This window comes from Mixophyes fleayi, chromosome 4 (genome assembly GCF_038048845.1).
Source record: "Mixophyes fleayi isolate aMixFle1 chromosome 4, aMixFle1.hap1, whole genome shotgun sequence".
Lineage (NCBI taxonomy): Eukaryota > Metazoa > Chordata > Amphibia > Anura > Limnodynastidae > Mixophyes > Mixophyes fleayi.
The window spans coordinates 281383057-281401232 of record NC_134405.1 but is presented as its reverse complement, the minus strand read 5'-3'; the positions used below and the strand labels follow the sequence as shown (position 1 = coordinate 281401232).

Below are 18176 nucleotides of genomic sequence, written 5' to 3'. Positions count from 1 at the left end.
CCTTTCTTGTTTATATGACACTTTACATTATTATATTTTGTACAGATAGGTTAGAATATTTTTAAGCATTTACTAATAACACTGCTGACCCTTATCTCTACGCCCTCTGCGCTTTCTCCACACTATTGTGGGACATAAGTGTACACCATACTTACCAACTTAAGAAAGTTGTTTTCCGGGAGTCTGCCGGGGAAGGTGGGCGTGATGGGGGGCGGGGCTCCAAAATGTGCATCATTTTGGACCCGCCCGTGACGTAATGACGCAAACGCGTCATTTGACAGTTGGGGGCGGGGCCAAATGACGCAATTCACCGGGAATCGCGGTGTTTGGAACCTAATTCTGCCCACTTCACTAGGAAGTGGGCAGATCCGGGAGATTGCCACACTCTCCCGAGAGTCCGTGAGACTTTCGCAAAATGTGGGAATCCCCCGGACATTCCGGGAGAGTTGGCAAGTATGGTATACACACTTATTATGCCTGGAGCAAATGCTTCTGTTTTTGAACTCTGTGTATACTGTACATGCGTTCTGCATGCACATGCCTCTACCTCTAAATGAGCCCCAGTGTGTTTGTGTGAGTATTAAGGTTTATTTATTGTTTTGTTTTTCCGTAATGTTTTGTTTAATTTTTCAGTAACCATTGAACCTGTGCCTGTTGGAGACACTGCTAAGGATTACATAAACCTCTTTGTTAATCCAACGCTACTTGCTGGACTCACAGAACTTTGCAAGCAGAAACCAGCTGATCCATATGTAAGTTACATTCATGTAAACTACAGTTGTCTGCTTGTTTTACTTCAAATATGATATGCATTAGTTTTCTGTATGAATAAAAATACAACTTGATCTTTTGGTTAAAAGAAAAAAATACATTCTACAAGATAACCTGACTACTCATGCTGTTACCCTTACTGTTAACATTGTATTTTTTATCTTATGTATAATAAATCATGTTTTGTCTTGAAAAAGCTTAGCACAGCAAAACGTGTGTTGGCGTTTAAGCTGTGTGTTTTTCCTCCCTTTATAATCTCGACTAGAGCACGATGCGCAAACAGCGTGGGATAACTGAGAGCGTTCTAGTTGCGTATGTCATAACCCAGAGAATTAGATATTTATAGGCAGATAGCAATTCACTCCCTGCCACGAATAGTGTGTAGGAAACCACATATACTATAGCGGACAGTTCATCCTATCAGCTAAATCACAGGGGGGCATAGATATTTTACAGCTCTATATCCTGAGAATCAACTGATTATCCCACAACCGCATATAGATAAACTTTTTATTCCGAATGGAGCTTTAACACGAAAATACTTTTGACTCCTTAATTGCAATTGATATCAACTTTCTCAGATTGATTTACCACAAGTGCTATGATTCACCACAAGTGCTACGAGTAATTGAATATAGGATAATAATAAACTACACACAGTCTTTTTTTATTTTCACATTATTTATTTCCCTTTTGACACTATTCATATTTATTCATTTATATTTCGCTGTTTTTATATAATTATTTTAATTATTAGAGCCCCTATAGAATGTTAAAACTTAACCTTTATTTCTAACGACTTTTGCCAAGTGACAAATAACGAAGATTTAGTGCACTATACCAGTTCTGTTTCTACTTTTTTGTTCCTATATAATATAAATCATGTAATGAATCTCTTACATTCGAAGTAGTATAACCAATTCATAAACACCACAATTTACAGGGTGTGAGACTTCTGATATTCTTATGCATATGATTTTCAAATACTGGAATTGAACAATCATTCCTAATATTAAAATTATACAATTCACTTATTATCTCAGCAAAGTTTCTTTGAAATCTAAGCGCCAGCACAATAAGGTGGACGTTAACCGTTTCTTGTTACAAATAGCAGGCGATCAGTGTTATTTCTCCAGCACGGTTTAGAAAATAAAATCAGACATCTGTTTAAATGGAATTATACTATTTTGTATTCTCTGTTTATAAATGTAAGTATTTGTTATTGTTAAGCTTTGAGAGATTCAGGTTCTCATGCAGAGTCAGACATAAGTCCGGCTCGTAAGCACAACAAACGATTTTTCAAACTCTGCATGCGCAGTAGGCAAAGAGAGGCGGAGCAGAGGAGCTAGGTGGCGGGCAAGTAAGCATACTAAAGGAAGAATGGCCAATAGGAATGACTGGAGGGAGCTGGATTCTAAGATTGCAATTGGACAGGAGTAGGAGGGAGGCAGAGGTAGGAGAAAGCATTTGTGATTAAAGATGTGATGCTGGGATAAACTGGTAAATTAGAACCTCTTATAAATGAAAAGGGAGACGGCCAGGGTAGGCAGCAGTTGTGCTGCTTGCTATGTGCTAGGTGGAATAAACGATACATATACACTACGGCTGGGGATACAACTAAAAGAGCCTGGTTATGAAGAATCAATAGGGTGGTGGGATCGTTGTGTGCATTATATGGGAAATAAAAACTGATGTGTGTGGAAATGGTAGGAGTTAGTAAAAAGAGGGGTAGGAGAGAAGCAAAAAATGATGGTGTGTGGAGCTGGGAACAATGTGTAATGGATTGATTCAAATAAAATAGAAATTGATATAATGATAGCCAAGAATGTAAATAGCAAATGCTGTGTACACATATGGTATCATTTGAGTTTGTGTGGCAGGTTAAAGAGGCAGGAAAAAGATGGAAAAACTGGACCTATTAGGTAAAATAATTAAAATCACGTTATGTTGGATGGCGATGATAAGAACCATGGTAAGGAGTATTATGAGGGGGGGAAAGGGGTTGGAAAGGCCCAGGGAAGGGATCATTAAATGGGGTGTGTGGGATGGTAAATGTCGCTTCCTCAAAATCACCCTTGTATGTACAGACCGCATACTCCCCTTAACTTTGCGATATATGCATACAACACCCACATCTCCACAAGCACTGTGCAACAGAAACCTCCAATATACCGTAACACGCAGTACCAGAACCCTTTTACCCTCTGTCGGTCAGCAACCAACACTACAGATTTTACAATCCCAAAAACTGTCTCTCAGTTTTTAGCCTCCAGGCCTCTGAGGCCTAGCACTCGCCATTTTCTTGCCCAAGTGCTGAGACTATTTTGGCACTTTTTGGGCTGCTCACATTTGAACATCAATATCAGTAATGTGCTTATGCACTACACACACAAGTTATAGAATTGTTTTTTCTTTTCCAGAAGACTTTGAATTTTCAAGAAATACCATAAGTTTGCTTATACCTCTTGAAAATGTACCCAAAATTTACAAATGTTTGTTTTTCAAATTGAAATTGCACAAGGTGAACTAAATGCATATTGTATATTTTTTTTATCTAAACCCCAGCAATAAATACTTGTGGTTTTTCCTTTGGCATCCATCCACCTTTCCAAACAGCAAAAAGGATTCTACACATAGGTTTTCATAATGAAACCTGCACTTCAAAATGATAATGCCTTTTTTAATTATTTACTAGTTCCTATCACATCAAATGAGAAACCCAAACCTGCAATGCTCCATAGTTTCCAGGTGGTTGTGAAATAGAGGCAGAAACAGTAGAAAAAGAGGGATTGTCATTGCTTTCTCATTTGAAAAAGTGGATATTCCTCTTTCAAATTAAGGTGCGCCTTACTTTTTACATGCATGGGATAGGCTCTAAAATAAGTTTTCCCTAACCCTGGCATTACCAGTGCTCTTTATGATGTCATGATATGGAAATGCATGAGCTCTCCATCTGTAGCACTGAAGCAAAAACGCCCATAATGGTGGATTGTCATCTGTGGGGTTTCTTTCTCCCTTTATAATATTGACTGTGTGTTTGACTTGACAGCAGAGCATGTGGGGCTCTCCCTTTGCAGTTTTGGATTTCACGTAGAGAATGAGTTCCACTTGTCCTTTGAAGCCAGGAGGTTGTTATATAAATTATTATTATTTATTATTAACCTTTATTTATAGGGTGCCACATGAGGTCCGCAGCGCACATACAGAGGGAAAACAACAAGAAAGTACATGGTATAACAGTACAATACAACTCTCAACACAGCTACTGGGGTGTAAGGGGTATATTCAGCGCAGTCTGAATCCTGTGTCCATTAGTGGGCAACAGGTTTAGAGCCATCAAAAGAGGTGCAAAGGCAATGGAGTCAATGGGCAGAGAGCCCAAATAATAATAATTTCACATATCACTATTATCATTGTTTATTTGCAATGCTCTACAAAAATCTTCCGCACTGTACACTGGTGAAGTAGAGTATAACTGTGAGGATACCATCCTTAGCTGGGATGGCAGTTACCCTCTGTGGGATTCAACTCACTCGGGTAGACCAGAATATATCCAAAATAAGACTTTATTATGATAGCACAACACCACAAGACGTTCACAAGTAACAGGGTAAGTGGTAGCATGTACCCTCCAGCAGCCTCTTGCAGTCAGCACTCCAAAGTAATAATCTCTGTCTCTTTTAGGGTCTTATCATCCCTCAATATTACCACTACTGATTTAGCAAAACAGTTAGGGTGTCCCCCAGCCTGGGATACTGGCTCACACCGACCCTGTCCTGGTAGGGTTTCCTCCAGCTGCACCACGATGCCTGGCCCAGAGTCCTTTTCGCTGATGTCTTGTACACCAGGATCCTCCAAACTAGAATAGCTCCCCAGGCATTCTCTTTTTCCTATATTATTTGCTGTATACACGGGAAGTAGGGTCAAATGTCTCAAACCTCCCCCTTACAGAAGGGGTCTCCCAGTCAACAATTAAGCTGCTAGACATACTGTCCCTGTTATCTTGATTATACAATAGAATGGCTTGACTCAATTAGCTGTTTTGGCTGGATACACTACACATGGGGTTACAATAGTACATCAAGGAATGACACTGCACGCTTACATGAAACAATAAGACTTTTGACACATTATATCAGCAGTGTTACACAATATAAGTCTGTGATACCTTTTGATACAATTACATTTATAGTGATACATATTGATACATTTCCCCATGCTATTTCATCCAATATATTACTGTGGAGGCACAGTGCATATCATTTAGAAGTTCTAACCTCATTACCTCTCAGATTACCTGTTGACCAAGCTAATTAACATGGGCTGCCAACTAGTTAACTCAGACATCGTTCTGATTACAAACCAAATCTCAGCTGCACCTCATACAATAGACATTTGAGACAAATGGTAATTACATTAGCTAACACAAACAAAATGACTGCTGCTGTTCTGTTATTTTCACACAGTATTGCAATATTCTTTATATTTATACTACATACAATATCGCAGGTAATAGCAAGGGCAAAATGTACCTAATAACATGAAATAATACACATAATACACCGATGCTCTGGTGTATATACTTAGACTGGGCCAAGGATTAAACCGTATATTAAACTGTGAGAAACGAGTGATGAATACAAAGTTCTCAGCACCCCGTTTCATCACAATAACATAGAATACAGAACACAAGTTACATAACAGTGTATATACACCGGGTACAGAAGCAAGTAACAAATAGCTGAGGTAAAACACATAAGTAGCACATATGAGTGTGAGTAATGCTATGGGGACTCACATAGAGTGCAGGAAAACACATTTCATCACATATACTGCTATCTACCACTGCTATAGAAATGCTCTGGACACTACAAAACAAACATACTTCCAATCTCTCATCTATGCTCAGGCTTCTAACCCCAAACGCCTTTTTAACACAGTTAAATCTCTATTAACCCCCACCCCAAACCCTCTGACTACCATCAGTGCCTAGGATCTTGTTTCCTATTTCAAGGACAAAATTGATAAGATCAGACTTGAAATGGTATCTTCTCCCTCGACAAGCAATTAGCTCAATTCCTTCGTAGCACCCTCTGACACTCTCTCTTCATTTGATCCCACAACTACTCTATCTCCTGTCCTCTTGCCCCCATACCCTCACAAATTGGTAGGTCCCTGTCTCCTGTGCTCTGTAATATGTCTCTCTCTACTGGTATCTTTCCATCACTATTCAAGCATGCAGTGATTACTCCTATTTTGAAAAAACAAAATTCTTTCTCAAATTACCACCCAATCTATCAGCTCTCATGCCCCTTCAAGCTTCTTGAGAGAATTGCCTACACTCGCCTCACACACTTTCTTACAGGAAACAACCTACTGGATTCTCTTCAGTCAGGCTTTCGCTCTCAACACTCCACAGAGACTGCGCTGACTATGGTTGTCAATGATTTCATCACAGCAAAAATTGAAGGCCATTACTCTCTTCTAATTCTCCTGGATCTCTCTGCTTCATTTGACACTGTTGACCACTCTCTCCTCATACAAACGCCACAATCCTTAGCTCTTGAAGGCACTGTCTTACCTATCTAATCGCTCTTTCAGTGTTAATTTCTCTGGATCCACCTCTGCTCCTCCTTATCAGTTGGACTACCACAAGGCTCAGTCCTAGGTCCTCTGTGTCGTGAATATAGAGAACTTACAGTTATTTATAAGGGTTAACCCATCACATAATTGTGGGGAATAAGGGTTAAATCATAACTCCAGTATAAATATGTTATATCAAATGAATCCATTGATAAATTTAGCTGTTAAAGTGTAAAATGGGAAGACAGAAAGTCTGTTGTATGTTCCAGCGTGAGAAGATAGGAGTGTCACCTGTGGCAGCTTCAAAAAGCCCCTGCTGTGAGGTATATTCTGGCCTGGGATGGAGTTTGACACCTGAATAGACTTTTAGGAAATGCTCAGCATGGTGTCTGGATCACAGAGCCCATCTGCTAACTTGGCTATACTTTACAGCTATACTTTATATAGACAAATAGAATTCAGTTTTGAAATATTCCACTTAAAATCAATAAAAGTAGTGATCCACCACATATTTCTCCATAGCATGATGAAGGACAGCTCATATGTCAAATTCAGAATTCTGCCCCACAGAGAAGTTAAGAAAATGAGTATAAGCTGTACGATTACACTGTATCTGGGCGTGTTTGATATAAAAAAAATGTACAAGTTCATAGGGGATTTATTAATAATGAAATTGGATCTGTGTGGCGCTCCACAGAAAAGTTAGGTCACATAGTAGAATGGATTAGTAAATCAGACAACATGCATATGGTGATTGAAAACAGTGTCACAGGCCACAACCCCTGGGGGTAGGAAGAGGTGTGGAAATGTCTTTAACTTCAATAGTATTTTTATTATTAATTTTTCAAAAATTATGGGGTACAGAAAGAAGAAAGGGATGGGGGGTAAGGAAAGGACACAAAATAAAAAGGGGAAGGATTGAAGGGGTACATAGTGGGGGGAACACATTAAACAATTCTGCTGTTAAACCATATTGAACACATGGGGGAGGGAACCTAATAGGATCCCTTCCAATTCGTGAAAGTTACACTGGTCGAATGGTCACCATGGAACTACTAATAGGGACATTGGGGAACTTCGCTAAGTGTAGGAGATGCAGGTAGTAAATCAGAGTCTATTCGGTCTGGACGCGCTCCCTCTCCGTCCGTAACATACACATGCCAGCTGAACCACTTCATTATCGGGGACGAGGTGGCAGTGGAGTAGGGCATCCCCTCTGTCTCCATTTCAAAGCTGAATTGCACCTTGGCCACTACTTTCGATATCAAGGGTATCTGTGGTGACTTCCAACCTTGAGCTAAGGACGCTCTTGCGGCAATCAGAATATGACTAAAGACATATTTAGCATATGATGGAAACTGGGGGGGGGGTAATGCTGCAGTAACGCAACCTCCGGGGTAGGAGAGAGATTTTGTCTAGTAACCTTATTGGCTAGCTGGAAGATTTGTACCCAGAACGACTGTATATGGGGACAATTCCAGAATATATGCATCAAATCCCCCGGTATATTGCATTGCCGCCAGCAAAGTTTAGACTGGGAAGGCCACATTTTATGAAGTCTAGTTGGGGTAAGATACAATCTATTAATTAATTTTATCATAATTTCTGTGTGATTCATACGTTTGGACATTCGGAACGAGGTTGTGAAAATGGCTTCCCAATCTTCACTTTCCAAATCTAGTTGAAGGTCAGATTCCCACTGCAGTTGTATTTTGGTTTTATTTTCTGATGTAGAGGGGAGGGTATAGCGGTACCAGAAGATAATACTGGCTCTATTATCTCCTTTTGTTAATTTAGTGAACAACAAGGGCGGTGGTGATGTAATAGGTAGACCTAGTCTGGGAAGGGAATTAAACCAGTGTCTGAGCTGCAGGTATTTATAAAATTCCTGAGAAGGGAGGTGAAATTTTTCCTTTATTTGTGTAAAAGATAGTAAACTCTGATCGTCTAGTAATTGAGAGAATGAGGTTATTCCGTTTGATACCCATAGGCTGAGATTTAAATTAGGAATTAATTTAGCCACTGCAGCTAAGGAGATATTTTTGGTCGGGACCAGAGTCATAGAATTGGCCTTTAACATTTTGTCCCACACCAACAGGGAGTCCCTAGTTGTCTTTGGTAATTGGGCATTTACAGGGCGCCAATTTTTTGGAACCCAGATCAAATCTGCCAATGGGAAATGCGGGTTAAGAGCTTTCTCCAGGTCTACCCATGGTTTTTGGTGCATCGGGAGGGACCAGTCACGAAGCTGAGAAAGTAAGCAAGCCGCATGGTATCTGTACAAGTCTGGCAACGCCAAACCTCCCTGTTGTTTAGGCAAATACATCCGAGAACTGGCTATTCGTGGGGGTTTGTGCTTCCAGACATATAATATCATAACTGAATGCAGTTTATCCAATAAAGATTTGGGGATACAAACAGGAATAGTACGGAATAAATACATCATTTTTGGGAGCAACATCATCTTGAAGGCTGCGATCCTTCCCAACCAGGAGACCTCGCTGCAGACCCAGGATTTACTTAAAGTTGAAAGTCGGAGGGTTAGAGATGAAAAATTAAGATTAATCGTATTTTCCAGTGAGGAAGTGATTTGAATACCCAAATATTTCAGTGCCGACATCTTCCATGAGTAATGAAAAGATGTTTTAAGGAGTTGCACCTTCTCATGGGGAATATTTATTGGAAGGGCTTCTGATTTAGTGGAGTTTAGCTTATAATATGAAGCTCGGCTATATGTGTCTAAAATATTATGAAGGGTCGGCAGCGAAGTCCCCGGGTCAGTTACAAAAAGCAAAACATCATCGGCAAATAGACATATTTTATGCAAGGTATTTTTAACAGTGGCACCAGGAAACAGATGTGAGGATCTAATGGATATGGCAAGAGGTTCCATTGCCAAGACAAATATCAACGGGGATAAGGGACAACCCTGTCGAGTTCCGTTTGTGATCGTGAATCTATCCGACAGGAATCCGTTACTAAACACTCTAGCCGATGGGTGGGAATATAAGGCCAAAATAGCCCTCAAGAAGTCGCCATGGAATCCAAACCGGAGAAGGACCCCCTCCATGTAGCCCCAATGTAGTCTATCAAATGCCTTCTCGGCATCAAGGGAGAGGACTAACAGCTCAGACCGGGCCTCTGAGAACCATTCTATAATATTAAGCACTCTTCTCGTATTATCCGAGGCCTGCCGCCCCTGAACAAATCCCACCTGGTCTGGATGGATTAAATTCGGGAGAAGTCCGTTAAGCCTATTTGCTATCAGTTTAGCATATATTTTGATATCAGAATTCAGAAGGGCGATTGGCCTATAATTGAGACACGATGCTGGGTCCTTCCCCGGCTTGGGTATAGCGACGATTCGAGATTCTAACATTTCAGAGGGAAATGACCCATGTGATGTTCCTGCGTTAAATAGTTGCTCTAGTATTGGGAGGAGATCTTCCTGGAACATAACATAAAAGCCATTGATATAACCGTCAGGGCCAGGGGCTTTGTCTCTTGGTAGGTTTTTAATAATTGTTTGTATTTCAGCTTGTGACCAGGGGGCAGATAGGGATTCTGCGGTCTCTGGATCTACTTTGGGGATATGTAGACTACTTAAGAAGCCATCTATGTCTGCCGGAGACGGTTGATGCAATAAGCTATCCTCTTTCAAATTATATAGTTTAGCATAGTACTGAGCAAACATATTAGCTATACTTTTAGGGTTAGATACTTTTTGTCCACTTTCGTTCACTAGATGTTTAATTCTATGTTTGGCTCATTGACCCCTACACTTTCTAGCCAAAAGCTTCCCCGCTCTGTTCCCTGCAACATAGAATTTTTGCCTAAGTTTAGTCAAAGCTTGTTGTGTTTTGGCCATCAACAGTTTCTGGAGTTGACCTCGGACCTGTGTCAGTTCATTCTTTAGTTCAGTACAAGGGCGCTCCTTATTTTGAGATTCTAGGGTTTGTAATTTTAATTCTAGCTCAGTTTGGCGGTGTGCATTAGCTCTTTTTAACCGGGCACCTGTCTGAATCGCCACTCCTCTCAAAACTGCTTTCAGAGCACACCAAAAATTAAAAATATTAGTGTCCTCCGGGGCATTATTTTGACAGTATTGGTGGAGAGCGTTCTTGAGGTCTAATTTAGCTTCCAGAAGTGTCAATAGATATGTTGGCATGCGCCAGGGCCTAGGAGCTTCGTACGGTCGCTCCCTATGCCACGTCCATAACACTGGGGCATGGTCAGACCAAGATATTGGTAGAATTTTAATTTGTTTAGTGGCCTGTAGTGTCCACTTATCAGTTAAGATAAGGTCTATACGGGAGTAGGAATTATGGACAGAGGAAAAATACGTGTAGTCCCTGCCACTCGGTTCCGAGATTCTCCAGACATCATACAGGTCGAACTCTGTTAACAGCTTAGAAAAAGCTAATGAGGGTCCTGGTATAGCGGGAAGAGTAGAATTATAAGGAGAAGATGGAGATGGGGAGGACCTATCTAGCCTAGGGTCTGCCACAATATTAAAGTCTCCCATGACGATCAATTTACCCTCTTTGTGTTTCTCTATTTCCCGGAAGACTCTTCTTAAAAAAGGAATCTGGCGTGAGTTTGGAGCATAAAGTGAAACCAGGGTCACTGGTTTGTTTTCTAATAGACCGACTAGGATCAAGTATCTACCCGCTTTATCTGCTATGGTAGTCTTATTCACATAAGTAACTCTACTGCTAAATAGCAAGGCTACTCCATTACGTTTTAATGGGCCGTTTGCCGTGAAACAAGTCGGATAATGGTTATCTCGAAAAATGGGGGGAGCTGCGGCCCTAAAATGTGTTTCCTGCAGGGATACTATGTCGGCATGCAGCTTGTGAAATGAAGTTAGGGCTAGTCTCCTTTTATTTGGAGAATTCAAACCTCTAACATTTTGCGTAAGAAATTTAACCATTTAGAATAATAAGTGTGTCTATCATATTATACTTTAAGTAATCTATTGCCCTGTGGACATTCTTAAAGCGGGGTGTCCTGTAACATTGTATATTAGAGTAGGAAGAATGGGCCTCATGTGAGACATCGGTACCCAAAACAAGAGTATTAGATGTGACGACCTTAGTATGTAATGGGGTGTTCCCAATTGAGGGGGAAATAACGGTGGGAACGGGAAACATAGGGAAAAAAAAGGGGGAAAAAACTGAAATAACCCAAAACATTGGGTTAGAGTATTTGCTGGTAGGGAAGCAAAACCAGCAAAATAAGTAACTTGGGGCGGGTCAGGCCAATTTTGACTCACCTCATCCCTGTCACCCCAACAAATCCCTGCATACTTAAAGAATCTAAAATTCAACCATATCAGAGAGAATATAACTAGAGTGCAAAGATATAAAGATCAAATTCCACATATCTCATAACAACATAACCGTAAAACATTAACACAATACAATAATAGTACCTTAACCGTTAAACGTATCCTATAGATAAATAAGTGTCCGACTCTTTTGCATCCGGAGGTGAAACACGGCATCTTCCTGCGACCTCCAGCACCTGCAGTAAGTAACGTGTCCAGATAAAAGGCACACCTGGTTATAACATAAGTTAATGAAAACAACAAGATACTTTTGAACGTGGGTGCTCAGAGGACTCCAGACAACCACTGGTGGGTCGCCCCCCGGAAACTTTAGAACTAGTTTGAATAGCCGCTGGATCCGTGTCTCAAAGACCGTGGTGGTATAGGACTTCCATAAGTATTTAATCAGATGGAAAAATATCAGGGCCATTCAAGCCCACTACAATACTCAATTTGACCAGTCTTGTCTCACACGGGACCTAGGAGCGGATACAACGTCCTGAACAGGGACACTCCAGGTTTTCAGTAACGTTATACCTTCCTCAACTGATGCAATAACGTGGGTAGAGTTATTCCTCCTGATGATTAACTTGACAGAAAATCCCCATCTGTATATGATGTCTTGGTCTCTTAGTGCTTTGGTGATTGCTTGAAAGGATCTCCGTTTAGATATCGTAGCCATAGAAAAGTCTTGAAATATCTGAAGATTCTGGAGGGATTCAGCGTTATCCTCTGATCTAGCCGCTCTCAGTATACGTTCTTTAGTTTGGAAGAAGTGGATTCTCATAAGTGTATCTTTAGGTAGGTCATCCGACACTGATCTTGGTCTAGGAAGCCTATGTATGCGGTCAATCATCAAGTCCTGTTCAGTCGCTCCAGGCAATAGTTTGCGGAAAAGATCCGTTACGTAGGGGAGTAGCTCAGCTGAGGTAACTGAATCTGGAATACCCCGTATCTTGATGTTATTCCTTCTGGATCTATCCTCCATATCCGCAAATTTGTCCCGAAATGTGCTCACTTCTGCTTTCAAGGTTGCATTCTCCGTTATTAGATTATTATGCGAGGCCGTCAGCTCTTCCAGTATATCTTCAATTTGGCCAGTACGACCGCCTAACTCCGCTACCTCCCGCTGTATCTCCCTGATCGACGATCTCATTTCTGATAATATTTCAGATTTAAACATGGAGAACATGTTCTGCATGGTCTTGATCGTGATAGGACCGTCAGAATCCGAGTTGTCAGTGGAGACCATCTGATGGGTAGCCATCTGAGAAGCTGGTGTGGCGGAGGAGGCCTTGGTCTTGGGTGTCTCCAGCCTCTTAGGGGTACCTGCATCCGGAGTGGTAACCTGTGGTTTGAAGAATTGAACTGGAGAAGCAGACGTGGCACTTTTCGTATTTTTTTTCGGAGCCATTCCGGCGTCAATCAAGAGGAGCTGAAAATAAGATAGAAAGCTATCCAAAACACCTGTTACACAGGAGCACGTAGTACGATTAGTGATATGTTGATAAGGTAGCGTTAGCTCTGGTCGGTTGACATTGAAGATGGTTGGGTCAGGGATTAATATTTAGGGCGACATGGGTAGAGGGACTCCCTGTGATCACGCCATAGGCATAGACAACTTAGGCATAGTTCAAAGGTGTAAAAGACTTGTGGAAGCGGCCACTTACAGATGGAGTCAGGACTTAACACCTTGTCTTGTAGAGCTACTAGGTGCTGAGCAGACCAGCTGCGTGGTGTAACAGAGAAGTGCACTTCACTAAATGAATAGACTCCAGTAGATTATTACAATCAAGAGTTAAATTCTTCCTTTTTTTTTTTTTCCCTTTCTTTATTTTAAGCAGCCAGCAGGTGGCAGTGTAACCTTATATTTGCCTCCGTCTAGATAGAAACTGGAGTGGATTGTAAACGGCAATAAAGTGTTAGTGTTGTAGTTACAGGAAGCCTCTCCAGCCTGCTAGTGCCTGTCATTTGTGGGGAAACACGGGCACAGTACCTCAGCCGGCCAGCCAGCAGCCCTGATGGCAGTGGAGCAGACAGATATCCTCCTGTGCATTCACTGCTGCACACAGTTACTCGTCTCCCTCCTCCTCAGCTCCCCCTGTGTCTCCGCTGCTGACTCAGTCCCCGCAGCTCTCCCCGACCCCCAGACTTGGCCGATCACACTGCCGGGATGTGGCTGATGCCAGCAGGTTAGTGCTGCTCTATTATTCACTGTAGGGGAAGGACAGGACCGCGGCCGGGCGCCATGTAACACAGCAGGGTCTGATGTGCAACAGGCCTCTCACCTCCCGCCGACAGTTACTGCCTCGCTGGTCACGCTCCGGGTATACAGTTGGCACCCTTGTATATAGGCACGCAGAGGGGAGCTCTAGGAAGAGTTTTGGGTCACATGAGTCCCGATATAAAAGGGGTTTTGGCACGGTTTCCTCGGAGCCTACTAGTCACGCGTCCGCTGCCGATGGCGTCCAAACCACGCCCCGGAAATGTCTTTAAAAGGCTGAGACCAGGTACAGAAAATTGTAAGTCTTTTGGGAAATCATTGATTGATAAGCTGTCCATCTTCAAGCCAATTTCCCTTGGCTCAGAATATACCACTTCAATGTAAGTTATACTCTGACTCTAATCCTTTTTATTTTAAACTGTTTTGCTGGTGTATGTTATATCAATTTATTACTTTTATTAATTGTTTTTTTTATATCTGAATGCCCTGTACTTTTGTATATTAAATCTGTAATTTAATATGTGGTGTCCTTGATACTCTAACGAATCAATTAGCCTGTTAAAAAGAATATAGCTTGACCAAGATAACCCTTTGAATGCCAGTGTGTGATTTGTTGATACATTGGATTAACTAGCTTAGTGTGTGATTGCATACATTTGTGTAACAGTCTGGAGGTGTAAAGAGTCAACCCTTTGTTCGCTGGTGTGGGCCTTGTTAGCCTGTGGTAGCTAGAAGCCTTTTGTGCCAGTGTGGTACAGTATATTGGGGTCCTATTGCCCATATTCAATAGGTGGTGGCAAACCTGAAGTGTATAGGGGTGTGAGAGCGCAGTAGGTCTATAACCTGTGTGATAGGTAGAAAGAGACTGGAATCGTGTGTGATAGCAAAAACCTCAAAGTCACAGCAGCTGGGAACGTGTTCGTGACACTCTGCTATTCTCTATCTATACCACTTGGAAAACTACCAAGCTCCTTTGGATTTCAATATCATCTCTATACGGATGATACAAAAATATATCTATCCTCTCCTGATCTCTCACCATCTTTGTTATCTTGCGATAGTGACTGTCTTTCTGCCATTTCATCTTGGATGTTTTCTTGCCAACTCAAACTCAATCTTTCAAAAACTGAATTAATAATATTCCCACCCAAAAACAGAAGCTTCCTGCCTGACATTTCTATTTCTATTCAAAACATGACCATAAATCCCACCCCTTAAGCTCGCTGCCTAGGTGTGATCCTTGACTCACAACTATCCTTTGTTCCCCACATCGACTCTTTATCTAAATCATGTTACATACATACACACAAGAAAAAACCTTAATTCATGCACTCATCATCTCCCTCATCGACTATTGCAATTCCCTCCTTACTGGTCTTCCCAAAATCAGCCTTGAATCTATTTTGCACGCAGCGGCTAGATTGATTTTCCCTGCAAACTGTTCTTCCTCTGCTGAGCCACTCCCTCACACAATAAGACTTTCCTCTAGTTTTCAAACCTTCAATCTTTCTCTAAAAACCCACCTCTTTAGACAAGCTTATCATATTCCTCAACCACCAGTGACAGAGGTGGAGAGGGGAGAAGAGGCAGATGGAGTGAACTTCAAAGGAGGAGACGGAGAGGGAGGGTTCAGTGGGCATAACACTGAAGGTGTAGCCAGGACACAATAGGACACCTACACTACCTCCTTGCGTATAATGCAAAGGGTGGAAAAAAAAAGCAAAGAGGTGAATTTGAGAATTAGAGAACTGCAAGAGGTGAGGCACTGGTGAATAAGGTGGGGGGAGTGAGAAGACTAGAGGAAAGATGGCTCTGCTCATGAGAGTTTACATTTTATAAGAATATTTTATAGAAATACATCTATAACAATGGAACAATAACATTGTATTGTACACATCTTATTAAGAGGGTTTAAAGATTAGAGTAGGAGGGATTGAATCATCAGAGGTGGTAAAGGGGGGATATGAATGGAGTGCAAAAGAGATGAGTAAAATGATAGGCCCGAAAGGAGCATAAATGTGAATTGGAGAGAATTAAATAATTGTACATGCTGATATTTTACCAGACCTTAATTGCATGCAATAACAAGTTACACTCTTGAAATGATTGCAACAAATTCACTAATGACTTTGTGTATTTTTGTTTTCAGATCTGGCTTGCTGACTGGCTTCTGCAGCATAACCCTAATAGACCTGACGTTCATGATGGAATCATTATACAAGAATAAATGAAAAATAATCATTGTGCAATAGAAGGAAAACCATACTAACATAATACATAATTTGATGACACAAATTGAGTGTTCTATCCCATTTGGGCTTATAGCCTCTCTTTTAAGTATCCAGTGTACCTATTTGTGTAATAAAACTTTATCACATCCTTTTCTCATTGTTATGCATGTTCAGGACACATATATGTAAAGGAATCCACATTTGCATTGTGAATGCTAAGAAACAATAATCCTTTGGTGGTTGTTTTTGTTCTTCTCTGCTTTCCTAGTCAATATGGCTCTAAAATGATGACCTACCCTAGTTTGCAAACTTTGTCTAGTAGAGACTTGTCCAAATAGACTGACAGCTACTGAGCCGTAACTAGGCAGGTGCAGGCGGTGCCGTTGCCCAGGGCGCAAGCCCAGGGGGGAGCAGCCGCCCGATTACTGCCTCTACTCGCCTTGCGGAACTCCACAGTCTCCTCTTCCCGCTCCATCCTTACAATTTCCCGCTCAGAGCTGGCCCGTTAATTCCCATCTTCCTCCTGTAGATGGCGCTGTGCAGACCTCTGATTGGCAAATAGGACTTTCCGTCACAGAATTCTCAAGAGAGCTTCTTGTCTAAACTACGAACACACCAATCTTCGCACAAGAGATTGAACTGTTAACTAATCGTTTGTTTCCAGTTCTTTTCGCAAATTCATTTTCACAAATTTAAAGGATCAACGAGACTCGTAATGCAACGCTACAAATATGGTGTCTGTAAGGAGACCATAGAAGTCTGTAAATTTACAGGAGTTATTATGTTAAATTGACAGCTTTCTCCATGTCTCTTCCTGGTTACCAGTTGTGTGTACATGGAGAGAGAGAAAGAGAGAGATGGTAAAGGTCAGTGCCCCCCGGAACGAGGCACCATGAGATTTCCAAGTTTCCCTTTATTATGCAGTTTAAGCTCACAGTCTTTCGTTTTATCACTGACCTGACTGCCACGTAACAGGGTATACAGATCTCAGCACAGTGCAGAGGCGGAGCTGTCACATATCAGGTTATTCTGTAATTGACCTGTGACTTCTTTCTATAGTGTGTCTCTGTAGTTTGTTTCTTTGCTAACTAATAGCGAAGAGTATACCAACAGATTGTATATAAAGAATAGTAATGCTTAGCATTATTAATTATTTTATATATGAAGTTCCTATTAACCTGCAGAGCTGTAACTAGGCAGGTGCGGGTGATGCCGTCGCCCAGGGCGCAAGCCTAGGGGGATGCAGCTGCCCGATACCTGCCTCTATGCCCAGGCTCAATCACTCCTCACACGTGAACTACAACTCTAATCTCGCCAGCTATATCGCCAGCTTCCCCCACAAGCATCAACTCATTCCCAGCATCAGAAGCAGTGGAACGCATGTGCAGGAAGTTCGGCATTTAGAACGCAAGTTTGCGTTCCAAATGCCGAACTACCTGCTTTCGGTGGAACGCACATGCATTCCAGTGCTTCTGATGCTGGGAATGAGTTGTAACCTCCCGGATACAACTTTTTGACCCTGATCATTAAGTAAAGAACATTACTCTAAGCCAGTAGTTCCCAAACTTTTGCAGTTCGTGGCACCCTTAGAGTCTCCCTAATTTTTTCAAGGCACCCCTCCAAAATAATTATCGAGCAGTCCCGTATAATAAGTAGTCAAAAAAACATAATAAGTATTTAGGTCAGGACAGAGATACTTATTTAGTTGTATGCAAAAATAATACACATAAATCCAAGGGAAAAGAATATTTTTATATATATTTTTTTCAATTAAATTTCTGTCAAAGAATAATTTACAGCTAATACACACTGTGCCCCCTGCATCCACACACTCTGTGCCACCTCTGCATCCGCACACTCTGTGCCCCTCTGTATCCACACACTCTGTGCCCTTCTGCATCCACACACTCTGTGCCCCTCTGCATCCACACACTCTGTGCCCCACTGCATCCGCGCTCTGCATCCTTTCTGCCCCCTCTGCATCCGCGCTCTGCCCCCTCGCTCTGTCCGCTCTGTATCCTTTCTGCCCCCTCTGCAT

The 18176-nt window shown here is 41.7% G+C and overlaps 1 protein-coding gene across 2 annotated transcripts in view; it reads left to right on the top strand.

Annotated features, from left to right (window-relative positions):
* The window catches only part of NME5 (NME/NM23 family member 5), a 34110-nt gene extending 17825 nt beyond the window's left edge, over nt 1-16285 (top strand). For both annotated transcript variants that reach the window (XM_075209797.1, XM_075209796.1), the window contains exons 5-6: nt 634-752; nt 16057-16285. In XM_075209797.1, coding sequence (XP_075065898.1) covers nt 634-752; nt 16057-16134 — 197 coding nt within the window. In that variant the 3' untranslated portion in view covers nt 16135-16285. The remainder of the gene's footprint in view (nt 1-633; nt 753-16056) is intronic.
* The last annotated feature ends 1891 nt before the right edge of the window (nt 16286-18176 follow it).